This window comes from Cottoperca gobio, chromosome 16, assembly GCF_900634415.1.
Source record: "Cottoperca gobio chromosome 16, fCotGob3.1, whole genome shotgun sequence".
Classification (NCBI taxonomy): domain Eukaryota; kingdom Metazoa; phylum Chordata; class Actinopteri; order Perciformes; family Bovichtidae; genus Cottoperca; species Cottoperca gobio.
The window spans coordinates 6,033,958-6,058,027 of record NC_041370.1 but is presented as its reverse complement, the minus strand read 5'-3'; the positions used below and the strand labels follow the sequence as shown (position 1 = coordinate 6,058,027).

Genomic DNA, 24,070 nt, shown 5'->3' with positions numbered 1-24,070 from the left:
GTTGGCCACTAACTTAACTCCTCAGTATTTCTTTCTGAAGCAAGTCACAAAACATTGGGCCGGTTACACGGACAGGGATTAAACCAAAGTCCTGGAGAATTTCTATGGAGAGAAAACGATTTATTGTAAGAGTTAGTTTACGACGAGGCTGATGAAGCCGGCCGGTAAAGAACACACTGTAGCAGCTGGTGAAGCAAAAAAAGACGACGACGACTCGGCCTGCTTTGCTTGAACGCTGCTCCCGAAGCAAACCCAACAGCTAGCGATGCTGTGGAGGCAAACATAATACTATATATTGATCTTAGGATGATTCGAATGAGATGTGTAGAAAAGTCAGGAGAATAAGAGGCATCGGTGAAACCTTCTTGCTTTAAACCATCTTATGCTGTCCGTTTGTTGGAATATGCGTTGTGATCATTTTCAACCCACTGAAATAGGATCCCTCTAAACGAGTCGTGTCATTTTGACCATTTAACAGTGAACTTCCACCAGGCACTTGAATACTACCTCTTTATGGCCTTTACGCTCCACTCTGCTGCCGAAGAAAAATCAGCCTCATTAGCAAAACTGATGATCGGGAATTCTGAATTTATGCCCATTGATGATGAAGTATTCTCAGAGCAGAGGCATACAATCATTCAAGTCAAGTAAAACATGAACATCACCAAAATTGCAGTTGCACCGTTTTTGCCCGACATCAAGGGCACACTCGTAAAACCTGCTGATCGACGGTCTCACAGAGGAGCGATACATGAAAGTGCCTAATGAGCGGCAAACTGTTCTCCTTTCGACGACTCTCACTTGAACTGTTCTAATGTATCATTCGAGTCCCTTAAGAACCACTTCCCTTCGTTCAACTATTTATTGCACTAGACTAGAGGAAACCATCCACGTGGTCTCCGTTTACCCGCCATCTCAAACTCAGGAGAGGGAAATGGGAGATAAAGCACTGAGGGAAATGAATGCATGACGACTATTAAGATTAAAAACATAAGCTTATATGATTTAAATTATTTAAAAAAAAAAAGTCAGAATCATAAATGTTTCACATAAAGTCGAAGAAAAACAACCAGAAGCAAAAATAACAGTGTTATACTTTAAATAAAATCCATTGAAATATCAGCCAATATGAACTGGCCGTTTAAATGTGACAGCTGACTGCTGAAGATAAATCTGATCTAAAACCTTCTCGGACAACAACTCGTTGTTGTGACTTTAAAGGGGCATTTATACCTCGTCGCCAACAGGTGGCAGTGTGCTCAAAAGAACAAGAAACTGGTGATTTCACACACACGCACACACACACACACTAGTGAGACGTGACAGATCAGAGGAAACCAGTGGGAAAAGTGGCAACTGTATAACAACTATATTTAAAATAAATCAAACACCAACTACTCCAGAGTCTGACCCTTCCTTCAACAGGGGTCAACAGAATGTAAAAGTGCGGCTGCTCGAACTGACTTGAGGTACTGTAGATGTACCGTATGTACTGTAGGAGGAGCAGATTAGTAGACTATAAAGAAAGAATGTGCCAAAGGTGAGGAGAAGTAGGCCACGAGTAAAGGAGACAAACGGGGAAAGAGGGGCAATGAAAAGGGGGTCCGATAAGAGTGGAAATAAACTAGTTGGCTGGTTTGATATTGCATAATAGTGCTGAGTTTCTCTCTGGTTTGTTTTAAAGCAGCGTTTGCATCCTCAGTCCAGTGAGGGGGGGTGGCCTCCTCCCCTGCCTCCTCCCTGCTTTCCTCTGCACAGTGTCAGGTCCGGATTGACTAGGCGTGTGGGGGGGGGGGGGAGGGCGGGACTTGCACATATGAGGACTCCTTGACTGGCAAGCCAGGTGTGCGTGGTTGTGTCTGTGTGTGTTTATGTGTGTGTGTAAAGGGTGGCAATGGTGGCGATGGTAGTTGTAGCTCAGGCGAAGTACATGGTCCTCAGTGTGTCGTGGTGAATCTGAACAGCTTTAGCCAGCGCCTGGGGGTCCCGACCGTTACTCTGACCAGACACGTGGCTGCCCTCAGCGCTGCAGAGAGGAGGAGAGGACCAGTTATCACGGATGACAAGTTATAATGGTATGCACGCATGCAGGAGAATTGAGGACATTCTGCAATGTAACATAAGAAAACTGCTATCAAAACACATAAAATGTCTTTAAATCTAAATTTGCAGCGAGGCACGGAGGGAGACCTGGGCGCTTTCATACGTTATGTTATACAATGACACTTTTGTCAATTTGAATTTTGTGGAGGAAAAGGTATTGTTGAGATTAAGGGACCAATTGCAAATCCATAGATTAAATCAATAGTTGTTAGTGGCAGCCCTAAACACTTCAGAGTTCAAGATCGCTGCATCCAGAGATTGTTTATTCTCCCCCCCCCCCCCCCTCTCTCTCTCTCTCTCTCTCTCCCTTCCTCACCTGTCATGTTCTTTGTCCACCAGATGGTAGCGGGCACGGAAGGCCACCAGGTGGGCGTAGTAGGCTGGCGCAGGGATGGAGACTGAGCGGGTACAGCGCACGTAGGTGTGGCACAACTGGTAGGTGAGCAGCTGGAACTCGTCAGCGGTAAAACAATTGTCGTCCCACAGAACATGGTAGTGGGAGGGCCGACTGGTGCCCTGGGAGAAGGGGAATAAATCACATTACACCACATTTAATCTAATAAAGAAACAAAAACAAGATGCAACACAATAACATTATGTTGTCTTATAAACAAGAATAACTGCACGAGTTATTGAGGAGTTAACGTTGCTGTTGCAGAACCTCACTGTCCTCATTCTTTTAAAATACTGCTGAAAAAGGGCAGCAGGCTGAGCAGAGAAGACAAGGAGGTCGGTCTGACCTGTATTCCAGCGTGACTGCAGAGGTAAAAGTCAAACTCGTAGGGATGCGTGATGTCTGTGTCCACGGTCGTACCAGCAGGAATGTTTCCACTACGTCCAACCTGACAAAAGCAAAGTTAAGGTCACTTCGTCCCTTTCAAATGCACTTTGGCTGTGACTTTCTCAACGTTTCACCATGAAAACAAAAACAGCTGGGGAGGATGGAAGATGCAGGAAAAGAGCAGCAGAAAACAAAGCTTTTAAAGCATTAAATGGTAAAAAAAATTTATAATTTGAAAAAAGAACTAGTTGATGGACCAAGCCAGGCAAAGGTTTACCAAGTGCCTCACAATCAACTAATTAAAAGCCTAATGCTCCAGGGAGCTTAATGCTCTGCACTCTAAACAGGGTTGTTACTCGCAGTCTTACTCTAGGGGCCTTGAGTGCCACTCCAGAGCTCTCGGTTTGCATTGGGCCCTAATGCTTTAATCGAATGTAATTACAGGGGTTAGGAGGGTGAACAGTCCATTTGACAACAAAAGGTAATTAAGGAGGCCCATTTTGAGTACTTAACGTGCTGGCACAGAGCATAAAAAAAAGAAAAGAAAAAGACTATGGACGAACACATAACACACTGTACTGACTTTAATGGGGACAATCACTGTGTCATACTTAAAACTGTGTGTGTGTGTGTGTGTGTGTGTGTGTGTGTGTGTGTGTGTGTGTGTGTGTGTGTGTGTGTGTGTGGTGTGTGTGTGTGTGTGTGTGTGTGTACACTCACTCTTTCGTTGCGGTCTGCACAGAAGAGGCGTGTATGGTGGCGTTTTTGCACAACAATGTAGGTGATGCCAGGCTGGTATTCCTTCTCCAGGTTGATACAGGCCTCACGAATAGCCAGCAGCTCATAATACAGCACCTGAAGAAGAAGAATGTTTATACAAACTACCCCTGAAGAGCCTGTCAACTATATCCTGTACAGTTTATTTGTCACCATGTGTATCTGTGTTTCTTTACAGGCCTACTGTGCAAACAGTCATAATATTAATTCATAGTTCAAATATAAGATGTAAAAATGTTTCTCATTTGATCATCTGCATTAAAGATATGCTCGTTTGAAGTGAACGACCAGTCTGAGCTACGGAGCCAAACGTAAGTCTCCATCTTCACTATGACCCTAAAACAGAGTGAAGGAAGTTCTGCGAGCCAAACTCTGAATTTTGGCTCGTGTTCAATGCCCACCCCGACTCCATCCAGTTTGTTGTGAGATAAAGTGTGAGCCGACCTGTCTGAACTGGCCTTCTGAAACTCCATCCCTGTAGAAAATGATCCTGGTGGGCTTGTAGCGGGTTGACTTGTAGAACTGGATGAGCAACTCCCGCACCATGGAGGCCAGGTCCTGGATGACCTCCTGCCTGGGCCTCTGGACTCGCACTGTGGCACAGTACCTGCTGGGGTGAGCGTCCATACTGCCTACCACCTGGAAGAGAGAGAGGGAGGGGGATGGTGATAGATACAGGGGGGGGGGGTCGATTAAGAGTGAATGACACATACAGCAGGACAGGTGTAAAATGAGGATGAAAACTCACTGCTGCAATTGAAGGCTTCTTCCCATCTCCAGCAGGTGGATGTGTGACATCTGCTCCCAAGAAGATAACTGGCTGCTGAAACACTGAAGGTCTATTGATTGAGAAGCATAACGAAGGCTCTATTGAGTCACATGACAACATTTATACCGTTTCCTTGCATGGTGCCATATTTAGAACCAGCATCAGTACAGTCGAGCATGCTCTGTACGAGGAGAAGGACGACTGACCGTTGGTGAGGCACCAGGATGTTGTTGATGCCTCCCAGCTTCACGTTGATCTTGAGGCAGAGGTTGGAGAGGGTCTGAGGTGACGTCTTCACCACGTTCTTCACCTGGACACACTGCGTGGCCATGCCCAAGAGGGTGTCGCCCACACGCTTTACCTCGGCTATACAAAAAGTAAGCATCAGAAAAAGAAGCAGTAGTAAAAAATATATATATTTATCATCCTCGTAAAAGTAGCGTGTAAGAATAATAATGATGTCAGTTCTCTAAATAGAGAGTTAAGCTTATGATCAGAAGAGAGCAGTCACTCCAGGATGTAAGAGCTGGTATGTACACTCAATATGATTTTTCCATTGAAAACATATTGCACCAGCAGTCCCACAATAGCATTATTGTTTCCACACAGGTAACCACAGGCATGTCTCTGGACTCTGATAGAAGATTTATCTTATAGTTTTCTAACCATACACAGGAGTCTTCCCCGGCAGAATGACGATGATGAGCTGCAGCCCGGCGTAGGTGTTCTTCAGGTGTCTGAACATGGGCTCCACGCTGTCCGCTCCCTGGGCGTATTTACAGAAACACGGCTGCCCCTGGATGGGCATCCCAGCGTCCTTGGAGATCTTACGCAGCTGGTCTGTGAAACCCCTACAGGAGGAAGAAGCAGGAGGTGAGGATGAAGAGTCAGTGCAACAACAAAAACTACGGTGATTTGTGTCACAGCAATGAGTAGATCAATGATGTGACCGGGACAACAGAATCTCAGAAAAGGGCTTTTGAAAACTTTACGGGAAAGATGGCAAATAGTCATACTTTAGTATTTCTTCCCGACACTGCCTCTGTGTGGCAAAGCAGGCGATGGCCCACATCTTGATCTCCACCCCGGTGTGGAACTGCTTCCCCCTCATGTCCCACACCCCGTGGCTGGGCGTGGCCACCGTGCGGTTCTGAAACAACATTGCAGTCTCACCACATGTACTCGTGATTATGTGGGCAAACACATTCATACTGTTCATACAGACTCACGCTTGAACAGGCAGGAAGACACATGTTCACACACACACACACACACACACACACACACACACACACACACACACACACACACACACACACACACACACACACACACACACACACACACACACACACACACACACACACACACACACACACACACTCTCTCTTCATCCATACCAAAATATATTAATCATTTTCATACATAAATTCACACTTTTGAAAAGAAACACGTCAGTCAAAGAAACATACATTTGCAAAAAGTATCTGTGCTCACCAGAGACATGGAACCTTTAAACAACAACTATCATCAAGGTGACTCAAAGGTAGAGTGAAGCACCATGTGATGCACCATGTGATGGAAGATGCTATCGAGTGTGTGTATGGTGCACAACATACTGTGCACCATGGTGTCATAGTTCTCTCTAATACACACATCCAAATGTATAATAGCTGTGTAAAGGTTTGTTTTCTCAGAGAAGACAGACACATGTTAATACACACTGTGGTTCAGTCTCAGTAAGTTGCTTCTTCATGCAAAATTCAAAAACCTCTTCAACCCACCTCTTTTTTTTTTTTACGTCAATGGAAATGAACATAACACTTTAGAAGCTATCCAATCAGAATTTGGGTATTCTCTTTTTTAAATCCAAAAGAATCCTCGTTAGAGAGAAAAACTCAATTCAATTCAAATTCCATAAAAAGGACTTGCCCCTTTTATTTATTTTTTAAAGGTGGAATTAAAGTTTGCACTACTGAGACTCAGCCACAATAAGAAAGCCAAAAAGACTGACACCATGAGGTACAACAAGAAGCCAGAGGGTTAGTTCCCCTTAGAGACAGTGGAGTAAAGGAAGGGGAGAGCGTGTCAGACAAACAGAGAGAATGGGCGTGATTTAAAGGAAGGGTACCATAAAGTGCTCAGTGCTCACCCTGCCGCCGTACTGCAGCATGGGGGCGGGTAGCACTCGCCCCGTCACGTGGGCCATCTCGTCGCGCACCTTGAACTGGAATTCCTGCACAAAGGGGTCGGCCTCGTAGTTGGCGCTGCGCACCTGCAGGGAAAGGAGGCGGGAGAGTTAGACACAGGGTCAGGCCGCGGTAGTTATTAACAGCATGAGTAAAGACCAGTCCCGAAACATTGTAGTGCACAGCCACGTGCTCTGCTGAAGTTTCCTTCACCTGCTCACTTATTGTGGATGAGAAGATCAAACATATTTCACAAAGAGTCAAAATATTCCTTTAAGAGCATCAGCTAAATGTATAAGAGGACTTTCTTCATTGAGTTGTTGGGATTTACCAGAGTAGACAATTATTTATTGTATGTTGTACAGTAGGAACAAATGAGTATATTGTAACACCGCTCTGATTCCTCTTAAGAACGAAGCCAAAGTGCAGCAGCAGCAGCAGCTTTGGATTAAAAATGTTACGTCTGCAATGCATTGCTTTAGATCGACCTCATGACTACGCTCCTACCCTAATGAGGCATTGATTTTCTGTACTTGCTGGTGTATGTATTGCCATTAATTTTCCTTTATGCAATTTCTCTCCTGCAGTCAGAGTTGTTATTATTTTTACGAGATGATGGCAATTGGTGACTTGCCACAAAACGTCAGCACAGGGTACATGATCATCCCAGTTGGCATGCTAATCAAATGTATTATAGAATTCAGTGTGTACTTCAGGACAGACGCAGCCCCATCTCCTTTTTTTGTCCTTTACTGTCTATCAAGCTCTGCTATCCCACCCACACTGCTCTGCCACTCTCAAGCAACTGTGCATCCAAATGACAACGCCACCACGGTGCCGTCTGCAATCATTTCCTGTAAAGCAAGTCCAGTCATTTTCAGTGAAGAGATAGGGAGACGTGGTTTAATAAGGTAACGGCGTACTAAATGTGCCGTGGGTAATCTGATGGTGGCCACGGGCAGTGGACAGTCTGTCAATCTTTCCATAAACAACACGCTGCAGACACTGGAGCAGCCTCGCACACATTAAAGACTCTGGTATTCTGTTGACTCTAGGTAGGGCTGCCTTGTAATTGCCAAATGTAATGGACAAGCAGGGAGACATGCCTCTGTTAACAATATATAATGAGAATCTGGGAGAGGTGATTACAAAGCAAGCCATTTGGTATGAAGATGAGCAGCATGGCAACCAAGTGTTAACAAGCTTAGCAACGCGGCAGCCCAGCAGGCAGCGTTTTATCTTGTTTTTAAAGTTAGAGCCACGTACACTGTAACCGAAGCCGACGCACTTAACGGATGCTGCATGCTTAGGGCACTGTACCACACGAGCAGATGTTCTGCCTACGACTCTATACGATGCACAAACTGTTTGTTTTTAGGTTTCAGAACAAAATGACATTACATAATGGTAACTATTTTAACCATACTACTTTGTCTGCTCATTAAAAAAAGAAGAAGAAATCCAGTCTGCAATTTAATAAGCGTCACAACCAGGATACATTCATTTCAGTATTCAAACGCTGTCCGTGGAGCGACGGAGGAGATGTCCATCCAACTCACCAGCCTGCTGATCTCCTCCTGCCTGTCGGGCGCAGAGCGAGCCGTGGCTTTGATCATAGTGGAGGTCTGATTATCCGTCAGCTTCTTGATGCACCGTTGACCTGCTACAATGTTACACACCTGCAACAAAAGTTTAATAATTTTAGCTATTATTTAAGCAGTAAAAGATTGTCTGGGTATAACTTGAGCTTTTTAATGCAGCTGCTCTGCTACTTATTCATACAGCTGATACACAGGCACACCTGGGAGCTGCCCAGTAGACCTTACACACTGCAGATATCATATTTGGAGTTGTGTTTAAATTGAAACTCCATAAAAAAAGAGGAATAACATATTTTTAAAGCGTATTTTCTCTCACCTCCAGGGGCAGGTAGGTGTGCTTCTGCTCCTGGCCCACTTGTAGACAGGGCAAATGTGGGTACTTAAGCTGCAGGTTGTACTTCTCCTTGAAGTACTGGGCTACAGTGCGCTCTACAGTCTGACCATTTTCCAACTGTAGAGGGAACCTGCAGAGAAAAAAGCAACTCATGTTAAAAACAAGACCTGGGGGCAACTGAATCAGATGTATTTACTGTTATTAGGATGCCCGTAGATGATCTGCAGCTGATTAAGCAATATTGTTTATTGACCGATAAAGATTATATCAAGCTAAATCAGTCCAATCTCTATATGTTGAATATATATAGAGCGAGATATTAAGAAGACTCTCCACACACACACACACACACACACACACACACACACACACACACACACACACACACACACACACACACACACACACACACACACACACACACACACACACACACACACACACACACACACACACACACACACACACACACACACACACACACACACACACACACACACACACACACAACACACACACACACACACACACACACACACACACACACACACACACACACACACAATGGATGACTAATATTGACCGCATGCTTGTAAGATGAGTCAGCTATTATCTGGCTCGTTTGACAGTGAACTGGTGATCGCATCCTGCGTGGTCTGCGCTCCCCGCCCCCATCCCCCATCCCATCCAAACACTCCGCCCAGAGTCTCCCGTCCGCTCGCCCACTCCGAGGCTGACTCACGTTTGATGGCTGGCAGGCCGACGGGTCACGTTGCAGACGCGGTACTTCCTCCGCATGGTTCCACAGTGTGTCACCTCCACCTTCAAACCTGGGGGAATGATGGAGAGTGTTGAGGTAGCATTAACAATGTACCCGTGTGTGAGAATGGCTGGGACGTGTGCTCTCCCTGTGACCTGCTCAAACTCTCTCTCTCTCTCTCTCTCTCTCCCCCCACACACACACACACATAATGTACTTTTGTTCATCAGATTTTAACTCCTTCCCACATGCAGGCAAATTCTCCGCTCCCGTCTTCACCTTTGATTTCTTTGGTGAATTTGACCCGGTGCGAGTCTGTGAGAGGGCGAGGCTGCTCGTCTATGTTGTGGATGTCCAGCACTTCACACATGAACTGGATGACTGGCTGAGCCTTGTAGAAGGCGGTGGCAGACACTGCAAGATAAAACAAGAGTCTTATTAGGTGAATGGGAAATTAAAAAACTGCAGTAGCACTTTTTGTTTACCAGTTTATAACTTCCAAATGTTGGAAAAGTATCTACTTTGACATTTTAACACAACACACTGACACGCAGCATCAAGTAACAAAAGGCAACGCATGAACACCAGACAGATTGTAACACAGGGATGTAATATGGCTTCTTGAATGAAACATTATTACGAAGCTCTGTCAGAGGCTTATCGCATGATGTTTGTGTAGTCAGCCCATCACGTTAAACACATGGAGCTCATTGAACACAGGAAGTGCAGTTCATGCAGCACAAAGTCTGTGTGGAGATTCTCCCATTATCAAACGGAGGCAGGTTCCCTTTGTTCTGATACAACACTATCTCTCAGCAAACGGAAACACTGGGGCACTGAGAAATTAAAATACGATGGGTTAGACGGCAACGCAAGACGTACAACATCAGAGAGGAATCAAAATCTAGGGGGGGGGGGGGAAACAGCTATAACAAAACATGATTAAAACAAATCCACAAATGGACAGAGGGAGATGAAGAGAGTGTCTCGGTGAAGTTATCTCTCTCTGACGGTGTATGTGATGCAGAATGGTGTATGTGATGCAGAATGGTGTATGTGATGCAGAATGGTGTATGTGATGCAGAATTCTCTCTCTCTCTCTCACCACTCTCACACACACACACACACCTCTGGTTTGCATCCTTGAGCCTTTTCCCACCGACAGCAAGTGACATCAATCCTAATTGTGCTCTCTACGCATTTCTGTGTGTTTAAGAGCCATACTTGCAAATGTAAAATTAAAAAAGGTGTATTACAATTATTTGGTGTATGCGCTTTTGATCAAACGTGATGCAGAGCGTGGGAAGCGGTGTTTGCTCATTTACATGCATCAAAAGAGGCTTAATAGTTAATAGGTACACAAACAAATGCTTTGCAAACGCTTGGAGTTCTAGTTTGTCGCTGGAGAGCATACGAGAGACTTGAGCAGACCGACTGACTTCGAAGGATGAGAGGGCGGGAAAATAAGACAAAGAGAGAATAAGAGGGGGAAAGATTCAAATGGAGACAGAGGCTTCAAAGACTTGGAGCAAAACAAAAGCGGTCTGAAGGAAATGCTCCACATACAGCTGCCCTCCTGACCCAGGCAACACCCACCAGTCGCACTCAATCCGGCACAACCACAACCACAACCACAACCACACACACACACACACACACACACACACACACACACACACGAGGTACCCTCTGTCTCCACAGCAACCGACTAGTCAGTTCCCATCCAACCAAAAAGAACCCACCTCCCTCCAAGTTCCTCTAACACTCACACACAGACGATCTCCAACAACCTCCTGCAGTGTGCATATGGCAAAACAGATTCCACAAATAACAACAGATTGAAATTATCGCTCGCTGTTCCAGGTTATCAAACAAGAGTTTTTCGACTTACAATACCCCAGCGCTAAAGCCAATTACATCTCCAATTTGTTTCCCAAAAACTAGCTGATAGCTAAAGTCATTCAACATCCTTCACAAGCAATGCAAACAGCGAGAACATTAGAGTTTCATTTGAAGAAACAAATGACTAAAATGAAAAAGCAGAAAATATCTGGTAGTTTCACACTCGAGCCTGCAGGCGTGCTGCTTCATGACATGGAGAGGAGCCTGCAGGCGTGCTGCTTCATGACATGGAGAGGAGCCTACAGGCGTGCTGCTTCATGACATGGAGAGGATCCTACAGGCGTGCTGCTTCATGACATGGAGAGGAGCCTACAGGCGTGCTGCTTCATGACATGGAGAGGACCCTACAGGCGTGCTGCTTCATGACATGGAGAGGAGCCTACAGGCGTGCTGCTTCATGACATGGAGAGGACCCTACAGGCGTGCTGCTTCATGACATGGAGAGGAGCCTACAGGCGTGCTGCTTCATGACATGGAGAGGAGCCTACAGGCGTGCTGCTTCATGACATGGAGACTTGGAATCTGGTTCTCACCATCGATGTTCAGCATCATCTTCCACATGGCAGGGCGCACAGATTGATGGAAACCAAACCAAACCTCCCTCCCACCTCCCAGGGGATGGTCATAGCCCTCTGGAGCCGAGAAGAAGGAGCGACCCACCGGTGTGTACCTGGAGGGAGAAAAGTAGCAATTATAAGAAAGCAAAGAGACAGAAGGAATGAAAGATAATGTGGAGGTTAATACGATAAAAAGGTTGGGGGGGAGGAGAAGATGAAAAGGAGGAGAACATGGGGCAAGGAGGAAAGGGCGGATGAAAGGAGACAGGAAATGTAAGATGAGTTTAAACATCCTGACTTGTGAATGTGGGTCAATATGTGTTTGAACGGGGTCACGTTCAGCTGCTCAGTGAAATGCGAGGTGGTGACACTGCCTGGACCCGCTCGCCTTTTCTTACTCTGCCCAGGAGACACATTAATAATGCTAAACGTGCTACATTTCTCTTGTTGAGTCCTGGACTGACAATGTGTCATGACGCCGTTGGAATGCAATAACGGGACCCTGGTGGCTGCGAAAGGTGTCCATATAACCACTTTTTAATAATGCTTTGAAAAAGATTTTCATTAAACCACTGATATCGCCTTCGATCGTGCTCTTGCTGGAGGCTTAGGAATGTGATATCGAGTGGAAGATGGTACGAGGTCAAGTATGGCGCTCCGTGAAAGCCCATATAAACTGTGTTTGATTTCCGTTGGGATCAGAATGCTGATATTGGTGCCGCTATGACAAAACAAATATATAGCATTTACTATCAGCGGGATCACTTTTTACAATGTGTTCTCTTCTATCTTCTGACTTTATGTTTGCAGACTGAAAATGAAGGTGGGAAGATTAGAGACGGGAATATGGGATGTTTTCTTTGACTGGATCTGCTGTTGAACGTTGTTAGACTTTTAAAGATCATTCTTTAACGTGAGTTAACAATTATCTAACAATGACAATAAATGGTCCATCTTGGCCTCCATCTGTCATTAAAATAGAGAAGCAAGAAGTCTAAACCTTTATGAAAGCACAGGCTTAATAAAACCATCAGCAGCTCACTTCATGGACGGCAGGTGTCGCAGCACCACATCCACTGCGTGCACAGGGTTAGTGCTGATGGGCTTGTCCAGCTCCAGGGGCTCGGGCATGCAACGGCCAGTCAGCACCTCGTGGAGCATGTGCCAGCTGACCAGAGACACAAACTTGATGGAAACTTTGAAGGGCCGATCTTTCCCTCCCTCTCCTGGTAGAGTGACATCCAGGTCCACCTGAGACATGACAAAGAAGAAAAAGGTTAGAACAAAGCGCAGTACATTTTGTGTATTTCTGTCTGCATGTGTGTATGCATGGGCTGTGTGTGTGTAATATAGTGCAGGTATGTTTTGGTTCAGTTAATGCTGAGCTGTGGAGATTGTGTGCACACTAGATATCACACACACGTTTACATTCAGGTCGCGCTGAAGAGAAATGTTTGTGCGTTTGTATGTCCGTGTGTCTTTTTTTCCAGCTCACCCCTGCGGGTGCCACAGGCAGTGGATTGGCTGTATACAGGCTCCTCTTTCCATCATAGACTGGCCTGCGATCCCCAAAGATTGTCACCTTAAAGTGCTGTACCATTGAGTCAACCACCTCCCTGCACAACACACACACACACACAAAGTGAGGAGTTTCAGTTACACTGTAAGCAGTAACATGCTGACACATCATTAGTGAGACCACCTCTGAATCAAAAGGTTACAGATTCACCACAAACAATATTAATGTGTCCATCAACAGCCATTTTTCTTTTGTGTATCCTCTCTGCAACACGCTCTGATTGGATAGTTTAAACGCCCATTTCTAAATGTAAACACTGTATCTGAGAAAGGTGTGGGAGATATTTAAAAGATACTATTCCAGCCTACCTGTTGACTCGCCGGGGGCACTTGTCAGGCTTGATGTCCACCTCGTACAGGTAGACATCCATCTTGGGGATCTCCACCTGGAAGCAGTTGGCCAGCAGCTTGATGGGCTTCCCCATGGTGCCAAAGCCAGGCCGCCGAGGCATGGCGAACAGGGACTGGGCCCCAACGGCTCCTGGGAGGAGAACAAGGATAAATGAAAAGAAAAGTTAGTGTTGATCGGATTCAGGTCATTCGGGGGGAGGATTTTCCCAGTTTTTTCTGTGATTAATTAAATCGGAATTAACACGTTAATTCGACAGCCCTATTTAATATACATTACTTTTTAAACTCAAGGTTTAATATTTTTAACTTCCAGTGAAATTTTGTATATTTACTGATGTGTTTCACAAATGTAACACCCAAATATGCACATATTATTTGTTTATGTATAAAAAGGAACAAGTACACGTCAAATATTATTTGTTGGGCTCACTCACACTATCCGAGTCAGGAAGTACATTGATAGACTAATGAAGCAATAAGATGGCAATAAAATTAATTTACGATGAAAGATAAATGCTCGCAATGTGGAGATACAGCAATCCTGCCTTCCAAAACAAACATCGTCACATCTTTGATAAAATACAAAGGCTGCATAATGTGACACAACTGAGCAGCACAGCGGTAACTTCCTTGTGGCCAACCCAATTCACCCATCGTAACCATGTAAACTATGTAAACTATGCTCACGGCACAACGTGTGCCGCCAGCTTCTTGTGGAAATACTAAAAGATTTTTAAAAAATGAAGCTGCAAAGTGTGTACTCTGAAAGAGCAAAAAAATATGAATCCCTACCGTGTGCTACTCACAACAGAAACACACACACACACACACGCACACACACGCACGCACGCACGCACACGCACGATGTCTCAGACATGACTCACTTTGATCCAGAAACAGTGAGTTCTGTTAATGTGACCCAGTCATGTTAGTGCTATTTTTGGGTCTGCTGAAGCTTGCCATCCACATCCCACTCACTCGACAGAACAAATGGCTTCTCCGATGTGCCAGTTCAATGTTTGGATGATGTTATCATACGTTTTGCTATCGTTTTTCTTTATTCACAAAATTCAGATGAGACTCATTCGTTTGCCTGGCAAGTGTGACTTTGTTTATGCCTCCCTCCAGCCACCATGGCCCTTCTTTTCCGTCTCGTTCTTTCTTTACAGCCGTGAGCCTGGCAGTCTCTACAAAAAAGAAAAGTGCCCCAAATGTGTCATTGATAAATGAGACAGTGATTCATCACCGATTTGACTCACAGGCTCACATGTGTGGGTGATGTTGGGGTTGAGGGCGCTGCCGAGGGGAAGTTCATAAAAACCACCCCACAACAGAAGAGGAAGCGTCTGTGAGGTAACAGTAGACAACATGAGCAACACTGTTTGTTTGCAGACAGGCTTTGGAAGTGTTTACGTTCTGCCACGCTCTCTTTTTTTTTTTATGTTTCTCATTTGGTGGGCTGTGGAGTGGAGGCTGACGGGGTTGGTGGAGGGTAAAGGCCTCGTGTTTGAAAAAGCCTGCTGGGATAAAATGATGAAAAAGAGAGGGAAGTCTGGATTCCTGCCACGGCTGTCCCTCTCACACTAAACTAAGTGCACACAAACTTTTGTAATGGTAATTGTGGGGCCCTTGTGAGGGAAGCCTAATTTCACACACACAGTGACAAAAAGAAGGAAGACAGATATTCTGGTAAATCTTCATTAAGGCTACAGAATTAAACTAGTCTACCACAGACTGATATGTCCTACTTCAGCCCCCCAGGGTCACTCAAGAAGCCCTTGATACAAACTTCACGGAGGGTCCTCTGTAACTGAAAAACGTTTTTCCCCCAATGGTGCTGGTGAAGTTGGCAAGAGGAGGAGGATAGCAGGGAGTGGCAGGATTAGAGAGTGGGCAGGGTGGGTATGCTCCTGCTTTCATCTGACTCTCACAACTGACTTCCATTCAGCATGAGTCACAGAGCTACCAAGGGCGGGGAAACACACAGTGGAGCATCCTTGAGTCCTTGCTTCTGGATTTAATAGTGGATGAACTACAGTAGCAATGGCCGGGTATAACAGCAAGAAAAAAGAAAACACACCACCACACACACGTTTAAGTTTTGGTCTCCCACACACACGCACACACAAAAATGTGTAGCTCTACTATTACACAGCCACACAAAACAAAAACAGATACAAACTGCTATAAATTCATGCAAACAAATGACTCCTCACAGCACAATGTCCAAGGCCAAAGCTCCAAAACAGAACCCTGATTGCACAAACTAAACTAAACTATTGCACAGACAATGTCACGCACATGGCAGGCAACATGCTTTGATATTGAAAATCAACCAGGCATGTCACACAGATGTGTTCTGAAGCATCTTCTGAATAGCCAATCGGATCCTGATCATTCAACAACAGATCAGATACCGCCCTCTTATCTGCCCTTCTAGGAAACTGTGCGTCTCTGTTCCGTCCACAAAAAGACATAACAAACGTGTTTATCCACAGGCAGGAGCGAGGGAGTCGGCACTTTCACATACTTGATTAGGTCCGCCCAATAGGTGGCCTACTGCCACTTGCAAGGAAAGGAATTCAAAAGGCAACTCGTAGTATTTACCGAAAACTGAATGTTTGAGAAATGTATCCGATGACTAAGACTTTGACAGTCAAATTGGACATTTGCGGGGCTTGCCCGGCGCGTTGGAAGCTGAACAAACCCCGACACAAAACAAAGACGCTCGCATGAGTATACAGGAACTTCCCCATTCTGCAAGACTACACACAGAATAGTAATCAAGAACATGTCACGGGTACAATGACCTCAGCTGTTGGTAGTTGATGCGTTATAGTTGGTTATGACAAATAGTGAAAACTCAACCACAAATTCACAAAGACAAATCTAAGGCTTATTGACTGTTTGCACAGTGAGTGTAAGGATTCAAGGTAACCTCCCCTTGTTGAGATGAAAAACGCCGCATTGAGAGAGTGTGTGTGTGTGTGTGTGTGTGTGTGTGTGTGTGTGTGTGTGTGTGTGTGTGTGTGTGTGTGTGTGTACTTCCAGATAATTACAGGAAGGACATGCTTTAACAAACAGCAGAGAGTAGATTTAATGCTCTCCCCCCGTCTATCAGGAGGTTTCTCATTTCCTAACAGTCAGAGGGTGAGAGACGACACAGGAGGGCAAACTCTTCTTCACCGTGAATAAAATCAACTCCATTACTGTATTTTAGTGACAAAAAAAAAAAAAAATCATGGTGTGGATTGAAATTGCCTTTCAAGCCTTGGGCCTACTGCATCCTGCCGAAAGAGCTGGACGTGTCCTTGTTGTTGCCCTTTACTGTGCAGCTAGTGCTGGTCTATATGACTGACTTAAGAAAATGGACCTTTACACATTATTCTCCACCGCATGCACTGTTGCATTCTGGGGTATTCATTTTAAGATATAGGCTATAATTCACAGAAATAAATGATAGTTATTTCAAGTAACATTCATCATCGTATAATAGTAGTATTGTGTCAATACTGTTTGTTGGCAGATCTCAAGTTGCTGATGATTTTTACAGTTTAAGCAAACCACAAACTTCCAACATGCACAACATGCTCATGAAGGTTAGAATGCCTTTTCTGTGCTCTTGTAACTCTGGCAGCTTATTAATGTTTACTATCAGTATCAGTATGGATCTGAAATTGTTCAAACCGATCCAGCTGCAGCGTCGTTATAATTGTGCATTCAACACTTACAAGTTTTAAAGTCTTGTTCTTTTCTCTAAGATTCATTCATTAATTTGTTATACGAGGACCAAATCCATCAACATTCACATGCGAAACTATGGTATGCACATCCAGTAACATTAAATAAGCTGTGTTAGTGATTTCTTTGTGGAGAGGGTTGAATGTAGGTAATTATTTCAAACAATGCTGAGTAATACCATTCAGTAAGTGGGGCCCCACAATAGTGCACATGGAATAAATAAATCTAAGAAATATTAGGCTATACAACACATCAATAATTGTGTTGCCTTTCTTAGCATACGATTATTTTTGCAGAAACATCTCAGCAATGTGAACTCGTTTCACTCTGCAGCTTTGCAACACAACACAGTCGCACTGTACACAGTGGGCTGAGAGCCAGAATGACTGGATAGTGAGAAAAGTTAGGCTGGTATCCAGTCCATGCAGACCCCCTCAGCCACCCCCCACCCCCCCAGTACACAAACGTCCACGCCGATAACGAGTGCACATGTCCACACACACACACACACACACACAATACAGCTGTTGTGTTTCTATTCCAGAGAGGTCTGAGCCGTAGGAACAGGGAGAGTGCTCAGTGGTGAGGCACAATGGCGTCAGTCACAGCAGGCAGGAGACTTAGAAACACACAGACATGCACAGACGTACACAGAAAGACTGATAGCTGGCGTGGAAGGATTGATGCAGGTCACACACTGTCAGACTCCTCCCTCTTGTTCCCCTCTTCAAACTCAAAGTGTGTTTCATCTGGCACCCGTGGGAGTCAATGCCAGCCTCTGCAAGGTAAAACCCCAGCAGGCAGCCACACACTGACAGGCTGACGTGGGCCTGGTCAGTCACAACAACATGCAAAAATGTTGAAATCCCCCTCAGGACAAACCTGAGCCCCGAGTAAAAGAGCGCATGTGTGAGAATGAAGCGAGCGAAGGAGCGAGTAGAGATATTTTCTCTGTGGGTGGGGGGGATTTGGAGGGGGTTAAGAGTCAACTTCTAAAAAGGAAGCGGGTCCTACTCCGGGGCATTATGAAAGGCCCAACAGTCTTACTGACACAGGTAGGGGATGGATGGAAGTAGTAGCTCTGTTAAACTGGCCAGGAGATTCTACTCATGAGGGTTAAATGGAGCCTTCTGTCCTGAGTCGGGCCTGAGTGGAACAGTGGACGGGGGCCAGGGGGGGGGGGGGTGGTTGTTGACTTTATATGTAGACTTGGGCAGGATGACTGCTTTTACTCAGAGAGTTTACATGCTCTCTAATAAATTAACTAGAAGCAAAACAAGTAATAACTAAAGAAGGTAATACTCAGATCGTAGCAGCTGTCATGTCGACGTCTTAACGAGAATATCTTACTTTGCCCAAAAATTAAAAAGATTTGCAGATGTTTTTGGAGGAATCTGAATCAGCGCCCTGATATAATGGAGAGAACAGCATTTGCCACATGAGAAAGTATCACAGAAATAGTTACTTTCGTTGCTCAGCTCATTAAAAAGCATACACAAAAAAGGGTTTACAATCTGATCGGAAGAGAGACAAACGAAACTCAGAGACAGACACAGAGCCGTGTGAAGCGACTTCTTCACGAGCTAAAATGTGACGGTATTGACTAAATTAGTGTACTCATAGCGTGGCAAAGTGCACTCGTTTTCATGCAGCCGGTCATAATGTCTGATTAATGTCTTGGCAGATTGATGAAAGGAAGACAACCGCTACCCTCTTAAATGTTTCCCTCTGGTTTTATTTTTGTTGCTGTTGAAACTTTGTCGACTAAACACGGGAGTAAAAAACAGGGTTACATTTTTAATTACAATCAGCGGAGAAACGTTTAAGTCAAACTCTTTAATTACATACAATATACCTTTAATTAATGTGGTAGGAAACTGCTGAAACGGCTGTCCCTTTAAATGTGAGATCATGTAGTCGCTATTGAACTCCTCATTACAAGACCATTTGGAAATCTTTCTCTCTGCCGCTGATAAACAATAAAGATTTATGCGTGTCCTCCAGTAAACTCCGACAAAAAAACAAAAAAAACAAAAAAAAAAAACACACAGGCTTCACCTTCCAAGTCCCTCTCTTCCTGTCCAGAACCTCCCCCTAAAATGAGCCCCTTGCAGTTCCCCTAAACAACAGATCTCAGGAAGGGGAAAAGCAGGAGGAGGTGGAAAAGAAGTGCGGTCTGGCTTCTAATCTCTGTGACACATCACAACATCCAGCCTCCCTCTCCTCCTCCCCCCCCCACCCTTCTCCCACACATACACTCCATCCCTTGACGTGTCCCTATGTCTACGCAGCCCACCTACAGGAGTTCGCCGTCAGCCCCACATTCTGACAACAGCGTGTGTCAGCCAGAGTTGCCTCTTAGTCCCCTACACCAACACGCGATTAAGACTCTCTGGGGAACCCGAGATATTCATCAGATATTACCACGCAGGGCCACAGGCCTCACGATACAATACAATACATTACAAGGACATCTTTTAGACAGAGAATGTGAAGTCTTTATTTACTCTGTTCCTACTGGATAAAACTGCAGAGCTGAAAGACGGCAGCACCTGCCCAGGTTAAATTCTCACGCCATTTTGGATTTCAACACTTTAAAGAATAACTAAAGCTTGATTATCTAAACTATTTGTAGATACGGTCAAGTGACATTTTTTGGTAAAACAACTATCAGGCACATCTGGCTCAACACCAAAATAAATGATGTAAAAAGGGGGCAGAAACAGTGATACTCTGATTACATAGAACTACGTTATATACGTGAAAGAATACCGCCTATATCGTTATACAACTCTTGGTGCTGAATATCAATAACAGCATTAATTACACATTTATGACAAAAAAAGTAACCACAATATACAGATAAAAACATAATACGGTATATAAAGAACCAAAATACTTAAGATGAGCTCACATTGACACTTGAGTATTGCATCAGACGCTCCCGTTAGATTGTTTATAATACGTTTGATTTATGAATATTATTGCCAACATTGGTAAGATTTTAATTTCAGCATCTGATGGAAAAAGCATAACACATGAAAACAAATCTAAGAGGTTAGTAGGAATGGTATTTAATTGCCTGCAGTACAATAACAGCAAGGGTAAATTTATCTTTAATACAATGAGCCTAAAGAGCAATGGCAAACTGAATTCTCCATAGAAACCTCCAACAATATGCCAATGGTTAGCCTTATGGTTGGCTGGGGTTGAGGATGGGGGTTGCCTATTGTCAACGGGCTGCTTGAATGGACTAAGTATTATGGGGAGAGACTGCAAATCAAGTGCTTAGCCCTCCCTCAAAGCAGACCCCACTGCCTGCACAAAATCCACACAGAACCAGACTACAAGGAGAGTGACAGGGAGGACAGAGTTTCCCACTGAGGCACAGAGAGGGAAATAGCGGCAGTAACCAAGGACGGGAAGGGGGGAGGTGGTAGCGTTCTGTGAATCAAAAAAAGAGCGGGAAACACAGAAGTGTGAGAAAGAAGAGGGGGGGAAAGAAATAGGGAGAGGGACTGGCCGAGGAAAGGGAGTAAGACATCAACGGGGCAAACAAACCGAAAGTAAGCTTACTTCCAATGTCCTCAAAAAAAAAACTCCAAAGAGGTTACCCTCAATAAACTATTACCATTTCCTCTTAAGTGTTATGTTAATGGACTGCAAATCCATATCAATACCAAGCAGAGTCATTTCCAACCACCTCAAATCCCACATGTGTAGTGCGACAGGTGGTGGGTGGGGGACCATCCCTGCTGTACTGTATCTGCCATCAGTAAGCTGCATCTCTAAATGAACAGAGTAAGTTCATGTGTACAGTTATTGCCAACCCCGGAAAGGGTTTCTATGAAAAGAAAGATCTAGGCTGTTGTACAGCTGATAGTAGCAGGTTACGCCTCCATACTGCTCAGCTGGGAGAGGAGAACCTAGATATGGGCAACGATGTAAATAAAATAATAGTTTGACACTTATTCCACCACGTTAATGTAACATTAACTACGTTAAGCCCATAATTGGACATTTCTAACTAGTTAAACTCAGCCTTAATGTAACATCTCTTTAATATCAAGTGACAAGCTGTTTGTGGGCATACCGCAGGGCTAGCACATCAAAATGGATTTGATTTGCTTTAGGCTCGAAAGCCTTACGCTCATTATATCCCCAGTGCTAAGCTCTCTGGAGCCGTGGTTTCAATGCCACATGTTCTGCTACTCGACTACTAGCAGAGAGAGAAGAGTGACTGTCAGTTCCTAAGCGGGCTGTGCAATCAATTTGCATTTTCTCACGCAACTCAATGGTGGGCCCCCTTTTAATCATTCACCCAGACATAGGACTCAATGGTTGGCCTGTGGTGGTTAGTGATATGTGAACAAATATACACAATATCAAGGCCTTACAGGGACTTACATGGAAAAGCTACAAAATTCTACATTAAAAACATACTTCTGTCTGACTGTAGAAATGCACGAATGTCTTCCAAAGTGAACGCATCAACCACACTCCTTAATTCATTTAATGTAGGACTGGCTAACCGCAAACTTTACAGGAAATTGCATTTTGATGTGTTCCCAGACTGCTCTGGAATACTGTGCTGCAAGCAAAAACCAATACACTCATGGCGAGTCCAGGCAGATTGAGGAGCTTGAGAGTTCTAGTGGGAAAATGCACCACTCGAGTAAACATGGAATTATCATAAAACGAGAATACGTTAGCCAAAGGCGTAAAACAGGAAAAATTGGTTGAAACCATCTCCCACAATATTGGTGAACAGTTGCAGCCAACAGTGTGTTGGAGGGTCAGCCAACAAGGCTATGCCAAAATTTAGTCCAAGACATCCTTTTCATGCTTGGAAGAGCAAAGTCAAATATGGTATTTTGATCATATCATTTTGACTGCGAGAACATCGCAAATATAATCTAGGTTAGAGTATACTATAAGTGTAACTCACACACCTGCCTAAACGCTGACACATAACTGTTTCAGTCTTTTTTGACTTGATTGTAGGTGCATGGTTTCTGGGAAAACACCTTGTACTCCCTTATGCTACAAGCATTGAGAAGAGGAGAAGAGACACTAATGAGACAGTAGACAGCAGAGACGGATCTCCTCTCCAGGAGGAGGGGATGAGTTAAGATCCAACTGCTGTATCATGTGTCGCTGGCTGATCGAGAGTACCTGGCACTCAGTTTAGGGTCACATAAGTGGAAAGCTTCCGTTACAGCTGAAACAAAGCCAGGCAGTTTGGACTGTTTAACTGCGACTATGACAAAGAAAGAAATAGTTTACTGTCCATGGCCTACGGTGACATTGTTTATCACCTAGACAGGAATTTGCCAGATTAAATGAGGTTTATTGGTTTTCAGTTTTAAAATTTAGGCTGGGATCCTGTCAATGCTCTGAAGAAAAACACTGCCTACCTACTCGCTCTAAATGAATTAGATAACAGCATTGGCTTAATGTTGTGTGCACAAAAAGCAGGCATGGCAAAACAGGTTAAGGGTCAGTGGGTTGCTGAAACTTGCCTTGAAAGGACATCGAGTATCCAACTGTTACAAGTTCTTAGGTGACTAACCATGCTAGTTTTAAGCTGAACACAACATCTCATGCTGCACCATGACGACTAAAACCCATGAAATAACTGAATGATGTGGGTGTCTTCCAGATAATGCAGGGAAATGCCAGGCTTAACCACACACACATGTTTAATAAAGCCCACACACCTGGCTGACTATTCATTCACAGTAAGTGAGACAGAAAGATAATTTCTCAGTAATCTTGGGGAATTACTTGAAAATTAATAATAATAATAATAATAATAATAATAATAATAATAATAATAATAATAATAATAATAATATTTTACTTTCTAGTTCAAATAAGTCTTATTCAGTCTCTCATGATGACTAGTTTAATTGTGACTCATGTTTAAGCTAAACTAACAGCAGGCGCTGAGACTCCCTGGTTGTAGTTCAAGCTTCACCCGGGGCGGTCCAGCACAGCTGAAACATCCTCCATCATCCCGGTGTTTCATCTAACCCCCGGGAAATTAAACTTCCACTGACATACGTTATGTACTGTAAAAGTCAAGAACTTCGCAAAGAGACGTTATGTAATAATTTACCTGTAGTTCCGATTTCCATTCATGAGGTCTCTGTCCGGATCACTTCCCGGATCACAGTAGTCAAACGTTTGGGACTCTTCCTCCGTTCAGTCCGGTGTCTCCTCCAGTGCACCGCCTCCGCCGCGCTGAATGGCCGAGTGTCCTGGTCTCTGCTAGCTCCTCTCCCTGCAGACTGTCATACACAAGGGGGGGCCCTTCGGTACGGGTCGCTCCGCCGGCCGGGGGTCTTCGGCGTCCCCCGTGTCCGCACACGGTCAACGTATCAAATCGGATCCCACTACCACGGAGGAATACTGGCGACTCAACGCGACGACGGGGCAGTTGGAAACCTGTTAGTTAGCGAAGTTAGCTCGCTAGCCAGGCTCCGGGAAGTGTCAGGGACGGACGAGGTGAAGTGTCAGGATATCATCACAGCGGAGTCCGATTTAATTCCTACCGATAGACGGACATCAACAGAGAGGACATAAATCTCCTGCTCAGAGAGCTTCGGGTTATCTTCAGTAATT

General features: G+C 44.5%; 1 protein-coding gene across 2 annotated transcripts; it reads right to left on the bottom strand.

The window, feature by feature from the left end:
• Positions 1-1,047: 1,047 nt before the first annotated feature.
• On the bottom strand, positions 1,048-23,701 carry ago3a (argonaute RISC catalytic component 3a). Of its 2 annotated transcripts, none has more exons than XM_029450926.1 (19): positions 23,565-23,701; positions 13,661-13,832; positions 13,269-13,389; positions 12,816-13,024; positions 11,750-11,886; positions 9,594-9,728; positions 9,297-9,384; positions 8,537-8,684; positions 8,179-8,298; positions 6,562-6,705; positions 5,447-5,580; positions 5,097-5,281; positions 4,637-4,796; positions 4,410-4,500; positions 4,106-4,300; positions 3,605-3,739; positions 2,844-2,945; positions 2,420-2,619; positions 1,048-2,026 (listed from the first exon to the last, which is right to left on the bottom strand). In XM_029450926.1, the coding sequence occupies exons 1-19, from the start codon at positions 23,581-23,583 to the stop codon at positions 1,918-1,920; spliced, it is 2,604 nt and encodes an 867-aa protein (XP_029306786.1). In that variant the 5' UTR covers positions 23,584-23,701; the 3' UTR covers positions 1,048-1,917. The 2 variants fall into 2 exon arrangements, with proteins under 2 accessions (XP_029306786.1, XP_029306787.1); XM_029450927.1 differs by having other exon boundaries at positions 6,583-6,705.
• Between the last annotated feature and the right edge of the window lie 369 nt (positions 23,702-24,070).

Bases quoted from the DNA above. Each gene is read 5' to 3' on its own strand.
- ago3a (XM_029450926.1), bottom strand. The intron at 13,025-13,268 runs GTGAGCTGGAAA...GTCATGTCTCAG, and splicing joins TGCCTGTGGCACCCGCAGGG to GTGGACCTGGATGTCACTCT. The intron at 11,887-12,815 runs GTGAGCTGCTGA...TTCTCCCTCCAG, and splicing joins CGACACCTGCCGTCCATGAA to GTACACACCGGTGGGTCGCT.